This window comes from Lithobates pipiens, unplaced genomic scaffold, assembly GCF_037356315.1.
Source record: "Lithobates pipiens isolate NorthernLeopardFrog02 unplaced genomic scaffold, aLitPip1_a1.2 Scaffold_22, whole genome shotgun sequence".
NCBI lineage: Eukaryota > Metazoa > Chordata > Amphibia > Anura > Ranidae > Lithobates > Lithobates pipiens.
The window spans coordinates 300,478,859-300,489,893 of NW_027507784.1; the positions used below are offsets into that span (position 1 = coordinate 300,478,859).

At 43.0% G+C, this 11,035-nt stretch overlaps 1 protein-coding gene across 3 annotated transcripts in view; it reads left to right on the forward strand.

Moving 5' to 3' along the window:
• The window catches only part of ABCA3 (ATP binding cassette subfamily A member 3), a 95,153-nt gene extending 89,910 nt beyond the window's left edge, over positions 1-5,243 (forward strand). For all 3 annotated transcript variants that reach the window (XM_077449232.1, XM_077449231.1, XM_077449233.1), the window contains one exon: positions 1,999-5,243. In XM_077449232.1, the coding sequence (XP_077305358.1) occupies positions 1,999-2,130 (132 nt within the window). In that variant the 3' untranslated portion in view covers positions 2,131-5,243. The remainder of the gene's footprint in view (positions 1-1,998) is intronic.
• The last annotated feature ends 5,792 nt before the right edge of the window (positions 5,244-11,035 follow it).

Consider the following 11,035-nt stretch of genomic DNA (forward strand, 5'->3'; position numbering starts at 1 on the left):
AGGACAGGTATAACCACACTGGTAAAATACAGGAACAAAGTGAATATGTACATTGCAAATCCAATTAGGACTTACTGTATTTATTAAGTGAACTATAAATGTAATCTTCTAAACTCTAAAACCTGGTACACTCTATCAGTTTATTTTTTTTTTTTGTTCGACCCAGCATGCTGAACAAAAAAACAAAACTGAAGAGCTCGGGAGTAGATCCTGTATTGGCATTTTGATGTTAGTACAGCGATTTCTCGGCTGAGCTGTTGTGTTCTGACAGGAGGACTATGGCTGAGAGCGCTGGTCAGATACCGATCAACAGATCTTTTCTTTTCAAACATTTTTTATTGTTACTTAATAGCATAGTTACACAGTACAATACAAGATTGAAACAGGTAAGGCTAACATGAGATTATTTAAACAACGGTGTAGGTGAAACTTTTACGTTAAATCCTGGGGAATAGTCCCGAGAACTAGTCCATTGTCTGTAGAATCCTAGTAGAGATGGGGTAAGCCTGAGAAGAAACTGGAGGGATCGAATGCCCCAGAGCCTCGAGAGGCTGGCTGCTTGGGTTACTCCCGAGACAGAGGTCAACATTTCCTTAAAGCGGGAGTCCGCCGGGAGTCCGCGTTTTTTTTTTTTTTTTTAAAGCCAACAGCTACAAATACTGCAGCTGCTGACTTTTAAAATAGTGACACTTACCTGTCCAGCGCGCCCGCGATGTCGGCACCTGAAGCCGATCTCTCGATCGTCTCTCGGGTGCTGCCGCCGCCATCTTGGGTATGGGAATCAGGAAGTGGAGCCTTTCGGCTTCATTTCCCGGTTCCCTACTGCGCATGTGCGAGTCGCACTGCGCAATAAGGATGGACCAGCTGCCTCTGGGATCTGTGTGTTTCCCAGCAGGCAGCGGGGGGACTTTCGGAAAAGGGGCGAAATCTACGCCCCTTTCCGCAGAGAGCTATCCCGGAAGTGGGTGCAGATACCTGTACTGTACAGGTACCTGCACCCCCCTCCCCCCTGAAAGGTGCCAATTGTGGCACCGGAGGGGGGGAGGATTCCAATGAGCGGAAAGTCCACTTTAGAGTGGACCTCCGCTTTAATTAGAGGGGTGTAAGGTAGAAAGGAGCAAAGATCGGGAACTGAAAGAGGGTGAAGTAGTGGACAGAGAGACAGAACATAGGGTAGAGGATCAACAGATCTTTTTTGGTCATGCCCCTTCAGTAGATGCTGAATATTTGTCTGGCTTCATTCTTCGGCTGCTGTACACACAGGCCGAATGTCAGGCTGAATACTGCCCATGTATGGCCCTTTAGACTGTGTTAACTGAGAAGCCACCTGACTTGTATCAAAATTTGTGACTAATTTGTTTAATAAATGTCCCTCGGTGTGTTTGGAAATCTGGATTAAGCATTTTGAACAGCTTTTTTCCCATAGCTCCCAACTGTCCCTGATTTGGAGGGACTGTCCCTAATTTAGAGCAATGTCCCTCTGTCCCTCATTCCTCCTCATTTGTCCCTCATTTTGGTCTGATCTATATAGTTGTATATAAAAATTTACTTTTTACCTATCAAAAAGTGTTTTCCATCATTAAACCTTTTATTTGATTTCTAAATTGCTCCATTTTTAAATTCCAAAAGCCAATATAAAGGAAGAGTAGTGGTATAAAAAGCACTTGTGGGTTTAACCAATCTTGTTTTTTTGTACAATTCTCCTTTAAAGGGGCGTGGCAGGGGGTGTGTCCTATGCCTGCATACTTTTGCTGATAGGTGTCTCTCATTTTAATCTCAAAAAGTTGGGAGGTATGGTTTTCCTATTATATCTGAAACTTATTTTAGACCAAGGCATAGCTTGCATTGTTTTTCAAACTACATATTGCTACTTTTAACCACTAGAGGGGGACATGTACAAAATGTCCAGTGATGCCTTGGATGTACTGTTGCTGCACAAGTTAACTTTATTAATAACACAGTGGAGCCTAGAATTAACTAGTCTCATCCTCCTCCTAGGTATTTGGGATCCTTGAAAAGGCCAAGGAGAAGTTTGATCTGGAAGATTACTGTGTAAGCCAGATCACACTGGAGCAAGTCTTCCTGGGCTTCAGCCACTTCCAGCAGCCACCAGACGTAGGCTTAGTATAGGATGACCTTGTCGATTCAGGAAGCTGGAGGTGTTTCAGACAAGCAGAAGAGGCCGGCACAACGCTCCCTTTCTGATAAGACACTGTATTTGATGCAAGTCGGCTGTCTAATCCTAACGATGACATTAGTACTGTCTTCTTCATTTCCTGTGTGTCCGTCCGGGATTGTCATCTATCACCAGTGTCTCCATCCAGGAATTCCTCTGTGGTCTTCAAGGACCTTCCACAGTGAAAGTACTTTGTCCATTTCTGTCTAAACATTTCATTTATTACCTTGACATTCCTCCGTCCACATCAAACCATGTCTTAATTTTGGAAACTCCTAGCAAGAGCTCATGAGAACAAACATTTTCCATCCCTTTATCTTGAAGATTCCAATTCTTGCTGGGCCTATGATGACGATGACCAACGTCCACCAGTGCCTCCTCTTTCCTACATTTTATATGGTGTGTAACCTGGTGATCTCCTATTTTCCCACCTCCTTAGCGCAGTGGGCGTGGCCGCACTGAAAACCTAACACTGAGGTTTGCACTCTATATTCCCACGAGGCACTGGACCGTTAAATGATTGTGACGTTTTAATGTTTTAATGTTGGAATGAAAAAACTTGCCTCACACTACGATGATTTAAAATGGAATTTTTAATTTTTTTTTTTTTTAAGTTGGACACTTTAAGCTGAAAGGGAGTATAGCAAAGAAGGGATTTCTGAGAAGAAAATAATGAGGACTAAAATGCAGAGTTTGAGTGATTGTGCTGATGGCTGCTGTTCCGAATGTACAAGCAGCAGTATCCCTGCTCCCACAGTGCCTTACTGCTCTATCAGTGCCCCAGGAAAGGTGCTGGGAGCTTTAAGGAATATCTGCTTTAATTTATAAGAGAGTTAAAATTAAATTGTAGTCTTTAGCCACTTAATGGGCACTTTGAAAGCCAAGTTCAGCCAGAACTGATATTTATAATTTGGGTGGACAGTGACCAGTTAGGTGCCCATCCATTAGAAATTCTATATAAACTGGTGCTATATTTCAAACCAAATCTCCAACTTATAATGTGGAAGTATTCATTCTAAAATATATATATATATATATATATATATTTGTGAAAAAAATGAACATCCAATCATATGGTGAATAAAGTGAAAAATCAATAAACTGTCCAAAAATATTTAAAAATCTATAGAAAAAAAGGCCAACAGTGTTTCCATCTCTATGCTCAATGTGCTTCAGATGGGTAAAAAAGGCTTACAAGAAAATGAAGACTCCTTGTATATAAACCTTTCCTGTAAAACCTAAAAACCTTCATTTATTTTATTACAGGTACTTGTATAGCGCCGTCAGTTTTACGCACTTCCACATATATACGGTACGCTCACATCAGTCCCTGTTTACAATCTAAGTCCCTAACTCACATTCATACATAAACATTCTAGGGTCAATTTAGACAGAGCCAATTAACCTACCAGCATGTCTATGGAGTGTGGGAGGAAACCAGAGTACCCGCAGGAAACCCACTCAGGCACAGGGAGAACATGCAAACTCCAGGCAGGTAGTGCCATGGTTGGGATTGGAACCGTTGACCCTAGCGCTGCTAGGCAGAAGTGCAAACCACTTGATCTAATACAGTATCTCTTAATCTTTTTTTAGTCAAGGCACCCTTTGTGCAGAATTTTAATCTTGAGTCACCCCAGTCTAAAATGTAAACAACTAAACTAATAGTTTTACATAATGCAGCAACATCCACACATGTAGGACACCCAACATTAGAGGAAATGTATTCTTCCAAAGCAAACGCACCTTTGCACACTGGTCCTGACTAGTATTACAATATTTCTCTTCCCCCTCAATCAGCTAATGTGCCCCCAGTGCTGATGGAGAGGAGACGTGTAAACAAGGCTGCTGTGCAGGCACCCGAGGTCCACCTTGTCAACCGATGACACCATTGGATGTTAGGATGCCGATGGTTGGTTGTAATCATGAACAATGAAAACCTGTGGCTTTGTGTAATTAAAAGGCTTTTTCCATTTGCTGGCTTGAATACAATTGTTGGGCAATTTTTAGGCATTTTTCAAGGCACCACTAAAGAAACCACAGGGTGCCTGGGCACCCTGGTTGAAAAAGGCTGATTTAATAGAAACAAATGGTAGGTTAAAGAGTTCTGTTTGCTACTGTGGATGTTGATTCAACTACCTATATTAGTCATAGTTATGGGTTTGAGGCTCTACGATGGGCTTTGAAAGGAGCAAAAGAACTCCCCCAATGCAAAGTGTACTTCACCCTTGACTGTTTACAGTTTGGGGTGACATAAAATTTAGTTCTGTTGTGGGAATCCATTTTATTTGCAGTCCAAGGGGTTAGCTTTGGGAAAAAAATTTTCGCCCAGTCTTGCCAATTTATTTATGGTGAAGTAAGAAGGAACAGGAAGAGGTATTTGGCAGAAATGGGAAAGATCCGTTGACGATGTGCTTACTATATGGGAAGGGAATGAACAGTCATTAGCTCACTTTTTTGAAGAAATCGGTGCTAATATGTATGAAATAAGCAGTACATAAATGGTGAGCAGTATATCCATAAAGTAGATGGGACTATATGATTGGATGTTCATTTTTGCACTAATATATTTTGTATTTTTGAATGGATATTTGTGGAAAAGTAGTGGAGAATGGAGTTGGGCTTTGAAATCAGAAATTGGATTGGCTGCTTCAGGAAACCACTCCACTCAAAGGAAGATTTTGCCCCCAGAGTCCTTGAGCAAAGTAATACCTCAACAAACCAATTTAAAGAATCTGCGTCCACTCAAAGCAAATATTAGTTTTCGGTGGATTTGGCTCAAGATGCAACACACACACACATACACACACCCCTTTCCTTAAAATAAATGGAGAAAAAAAATGGTTAATGTGAATGTACATGCCCTGTATAGAATGGTTATCCGCTGCATGGTCTGCACTGATTTCATATAACCCAAAGCTTGTGTTCAATTGTGAACTGAGGGGGAGGATAAAATGCGTGTGATGCTCTGTAAGGTCTCTACATCCTTGAAACATAATTTAACTGCTCCAAACAGGCATTGATTGTACAAAACAAAAAAATAAATCTTATTTATGCTGCTCTTTTCAAAGTCACTGACTTGGTCTAAGTTCATTCAGGATCATTAATACAATTTTGCCTTTTTCCAGCAAGAACACAGCAGAGGGCCAAGTCCAACACTGGCAATTTTGACTAAGGCTAAGTTCACACATGTGAAACAAATTTGTTACTTAAATTTGCACCTAAACCCGACCCGAAATCGCACAGGACCCTTTTAAGAAACAGGCCGCAGCTGCCCTGGACATGTGCTATGTGGATCGGATGCGGTTAAAAACCCATCCGATTTGCAAATATGGTGAACCAAGCTTACTTGGCCATTTTGTGCTTAGACCCCTTTCACACTGGGGTGTTTTTCAGGTGCTTTTGGGCTAAAAATAGCACCTATAAAGCGCCTGGAAAACGCCTCCCCTGCAGTCCCAGTGTGGAAGCCCGAGTGCTTTCACACTGGGGCACTGCGCTCGGAGGACGTTAAAGTCCTGCAAGCAGCATCTTTGGGGTGGTGGAAAAGCAGTGTATACTGCTGCAGATTGAAATTAATGGGCACCGCTGCCAAAGTGCATGCAAAGCACTTCGGCAGCGGTGCTACATGGGCACATTTAACCCTTTATTCAGCCGCTAGAAAAAAAAATGTTTTTACATATGGTCACTAGAGCAGTACAGCGTCATCGTATAACTGGTGTGGCGGTTATTAGGGATACTGACTAGTAACAGTATGTAAAGAAAAAATTATTATTTTTTTTTTATTTATTTTTTTGATCATTTTATTTTTAATTTTTTTAATCCATACTGTGACTAGAGCAGTGTAGTGTTACTATAGTGACACTGTACTACTGAGGCGATGTGATTAGGATATCTTTTTTTAACACTATGATTGCTTATAACAGTGTTGATCATTGTTATAAGCAATCTTTTATATGAATGGCATCCATTTATAGCCACTATGTACTCTATTGGGACAGATGGGATTGGCCACAGCTATCACATAGAAAAATGAAGGCAGAAAAAAAGACAGAGTGGTCCATGGAGTCTGACATTTTTTTTTTTAGTTTTTTTTTTTTTTTTTTTATATATATATACATGTTTTGTATTCTTTTTCCTTTTTATATAGTATAGATCTAGCTTTGTCACAAGCGTGTTTGAAGCCACTCTTGACTGGCTCCCTACCTCTGCTGAAGTTTTTTACAACCATCAACTACACTTTCAGTACAATAATACTTTCTAAGATTAGTTTTAAACTTTCCTCCAATTAGTTTGAGGTCATGTCACAGTGTGCTGTAATTGGCTGTCTGTACCATGTGATCACTGTGTCAATCACAGAAATCAACACAATAGTACACAAGAAATGAAACCCATTCATTGTGTTCAACTGTCATGTGATTGGTCACAATGATCACATGATGCGGGGGCCAGCCCGGTACAGCCACCTCTCATCTGTTGTGTCTGGTAGACACAGTGGGGGACAGATAGAGTGTGGCTACCAGAGTGCACAGGAGGTACATGCCTGGGAAGACATAATATGACGGCATATTCGCCTTCACTTGCAGTGCACCCAGTGCGCCTGTGCCATTGTCTACGGAATGCATGCATCATAGACAGTGGTGCCCTTTTTTTTGTAAAATATCTGTGTAGATTAAGGAGATATTCCTTGGACCTACAGGTAAGCCTTAATCTAGGATTACCTGTAGGTCAGTATAGTCTGTAAGGGTTTACAACCACTTTAAAGTGGTTGTAAACCCTTACAGACCACTTTTTACTACAGGTAAGCCTATAATAAGGCTTACCTGTAGCTACCCCGGATATCTCCTAAACTAGCACGGTGCCGTCGTCAACGGCACATGCGCACTGACGCAACGGCAGCTAGTGTGCCATTACAGGCGGCTCCTGCGTGCATGCGCGGGAGTGATGTCATCACGGCTCCGGGCAATTGTGGCATTGAAGCCTGCGATAACCGTAAGTAACTCGGGGGGAAGGATGTCGATGGCCGGAGCCGTGTACAGGGACCACTACGGGGGCTTCAATCTAAAGTGAGTATTTCATAATGAGCTAGTATGCCATGCGTACTAGCTCAATTATGCCTTTGTCTTGCAGGGGTTTTTTTTTTTTTTTTTTGTGGGTTCACAACCACTTTAACGGGGGCACAGACAGCAATAAAAACTGACGGGTTTGAATCCCTCTCCACTCTATCCAAAACTAAAAAAAAAAAAAGATTTGCCTTTAGTTATACTTTAAAGCTGAACTCCAGGCCAGCAGCTAAATACATAGTATATAGGACATGTTTTATCAAAGGATGTGTATCTCTGTCCATCCAGTCCTGTGCCAGACTAGCAGAGACCTGACTCTTCTCTGTTAGTCTACATCCTGGTTGGCTCCCTGCTCTCAGCCTATGATTGGACAACTGTGAAAAAGAAGCAACGGATTGGTAAGCTCATACCTTTGCTCTATCCTCCTGTCAGCTGCTCCTTCTCTGTAAATGTAGCTGCAATGCACCTAATTGGCTCCTAGTGCTGCCTATCCCAGTCCTCTACCGGACAATAAATAACAAGATGCCTATGTCAAGACAAATTCAGGCATACTGTTGCATTTCTCTGTGATTTGTAATGCTAAATGAACACACAACCGAATTAATTGGTGGTGCTTTTATAGATGCATGTAGTTCAGCATTAGGCTGGTGTTACACTGCTTGTAGTTTTTTTGTTTATAGTGCAAAAAATAAAAACCACAGAGGTGATCAAATACCACTTAACGAAAGCTCTATTTGTGGGAAAAAAAAGGACATCCATTTTGTTTGGGTACAACGTTGCACGACCGCGCAATTGTCAGCTAAAGCGTTGCAGTGCCCGAATCGCAAGAAATGCTCTGGTAGGGAAAGGGGGTAAAATCTTCCGGGGCTGAAGTAGATAAAGTGGCTTTCAATGGGGGCACTGGGCGAGGGGGAGGGGAGGGAGCCTGGAGTGCCAGCAGTTAAAGCAACGCAGTGCCGTATCGCAAAAAGTGCTCTGGTCAGGAAGTGGGTAAATTCTTCCGGGGCTGAACTGGTTAAAGCAAAATATAAAACAAGATTCACTGTTAGCCCTGGTTCACATTAATGCAATTTGCCGTGCTTCGCATTTGCCGCTCTGCACAGATTCCCAAAAGCAGTGTCTGTACTACTTTTGCTGATTTCTTGGTGCAATTTCCATTGACATCTGTGCACAAAGCCACGCAGATTTCTCTGAAATCGAACCCCCCCCAAAATCGGGACTGACATGTAGGAATGAAATCGTGCGAGTTCAGCTGAACACAGTCAGTGTGAACCTAGGCTAAAGGCCCCTTATCACATTTGTGCGACTTGTCCTGCGACTTGAGACTGCAAAGTCACATGATAAGTTGTAATCTATGACTTGCAATGAGTCCCATTCATATCTGTGCATCTTCAAAGTAGTTCCTATGCTACTTTGAAAAAAAAAAGGGGGCGGAAAGGAGCTTGGTGGGACTTTATATGTGAATATATCTCCATTCCTGATTCTGTAGAAACAAAGGAGAACTAAGCTGGGACTTTATATGAGGTATGTGCAGCAACAGAAATGCAGTCAATATAAAAAACACAGTGTTTATTGCTACGTAATTATTGCAGAACATGTAAGAAAATTCATTCATAGGTTTGAATTACTCGAAGCCCCTAGTAATTAATCCCTAGCATTTTTAGTAGCATAATGGACCTACTTAAAATGCTTATAGCTCTGGCCTAATGAGGGTAATCACCAGAAAGAGGTTAAATCCCTCAGTATGGTCCATGTAGCTTCTTAGCCCACATGCTTAGTGTATTGATCCTAACATATACAGAACTTGTTGTTAAAGTGGATATAAACCCATTCACATCAATTATAAAGTACTGCCATAGTGCTGAACTATAAGGATATACATGCCTCCTGCATGTATCCTTACCTGTCAAATGTGTCCCATTTAGCAGTTTGAAGCCCCCAAAAACAGCAGATTCAGTGGGTGAGTCTGTTATCTGAGCTTGGTGGGCGGAGTCATGATGTCAGCAGACTCCCCGCCCACCTCTACTCTCCCCTTGGCGAGAGCGTGCAGGAGAGGCAGAGCGCGCTCACGGCCCCCTGTCACAAGTTCATACACACATCAATGTCCAGTGACAGTGGGGGATGATCGGTGCGATGGGACAGCTGTGAGCACCGATTTCTCCCCCCCTCATGCCTGGCTTTTCATCATCTGCTTCTCTCCCTCCCGTGGCTTTCACTTGAAAAGCCATGCAGGGGGGATCGGCGTTCCCAGCTGTCTGCGTCGCACCGATCATCCCCCACTGTCTTCAGTGTCTTCCTCCAGCGATGTGTCCTTCTCCACCCCCCTTGTCCCTCTCTGTGTGTCCACATCCCCCGCTGTGTCTTCCTCCTCCGCCGCGAGCTGTGGGGGTGGGGGGGGGGGGTCTGTCAGGATGGATTGCGGAGAAAGGGGGTCTGGTATGTCAATTACCAGCCCCTTTCTTTTCTGAATGGGACACAGAGCGTTCGTTTCCGATCGCTCTGTGATAACTAAGGAGTGTAACCTGTGTGTTACTCTGCTTCCGTTTATGAATGGAGGGGAGCCGCTGTCTCCCCTCCATTCATTTTCAGTGCAGAGAAAGGGACTGGGGAATCTGTGTCCTTTGTCCCTTTCTTTGTCTCAAATGGGAGATGTCAGGGGTCTCTGTTTAGACCCCCGACATGCAGGCATGTACTGGCCATTGGGACTACAGGGAGTTTCCCGGTGGGCCGATGGCTCAGTGGGCCGGTTTCAGTGACAAAGTAATGGCTGCGCAGCTCGCCCTCAACTTCACGCAGTGATGTGAGAAAGATGAGAAAAATACAGAGGAGAAAATGAAATAATAAAAGAGGTTAGTGAGGACTCCTTATGTTATGCTACTTATGTTTTTTTTTTTTGCACAATTGCGTATAGTTTTATAAACAGTTTTTGTGCTTATTTGCTAAATGAAAGTGGGCTGGATGAAGTCCAGGGCCAAATTTTTGTCCCAGTCCAGCTCTGCCGACATGTCACCAAAGCCCCCAATGGGGCTGATAATAAAAAATAAAGGCAGCCAATCTTGGGAGAGCTGGAGGGGAGAGGAGGGGGGGGGGTGTGAATTGTGAACTTTTTACACAGGATGTGCTTGTCTCAGGCTAGTGCATGAGATATGTAAATCACCTGTCACTCACAGCAAGGGGGAGGGTTTGACAAAAGTTGTTCTCTGTTTGACAAGATTTATCTCACTGAACAATAAAAGAGGATTGTTCAGAGCTAGATTAACTCTGTGTGGCAAGACTGGGCTCAAATGATAGAAAATCTTATGCTCTACATTGTGACATCAAAAAAAATAAAAAATGTGAGGGGTTTAACCCGTTTCCTCGAAAATAAGACCTAGCATGATTGTCGGTGATGGCTGCAATATAAGCCCTACCCCCCAAATAAGCCCTAGTTAAAGTCCTTGTAGGTCTTATTTTCAGGGTAGGGCTTATTTGGGGGGGTAGGGCTTATATTGCAGCCATCACCGACAATCACGCTGGGTCTTATTTTCGGGGAAACAGGGTACATCCACTTTAAGCCATTGATCTGCTGCCAGTTCTTGCCTTTATTAGGACCCTTTCACACTGCCGGGACTTGAAAGATTTGCGATTTTGCTGCGACTTCGCGGCCACGATTTCAAGGAATTCCTGTGTAAACTTGGTCTATGGACCTCAACTCGCATCAAAGTCAGACCAAAGTAGTACAGGAGAAACGAGGGAAAACTAAGATGGGACTTTATATGAGGTATGTGCGGCAACAGAAAAGCAGTCAATATAAAAAACACAT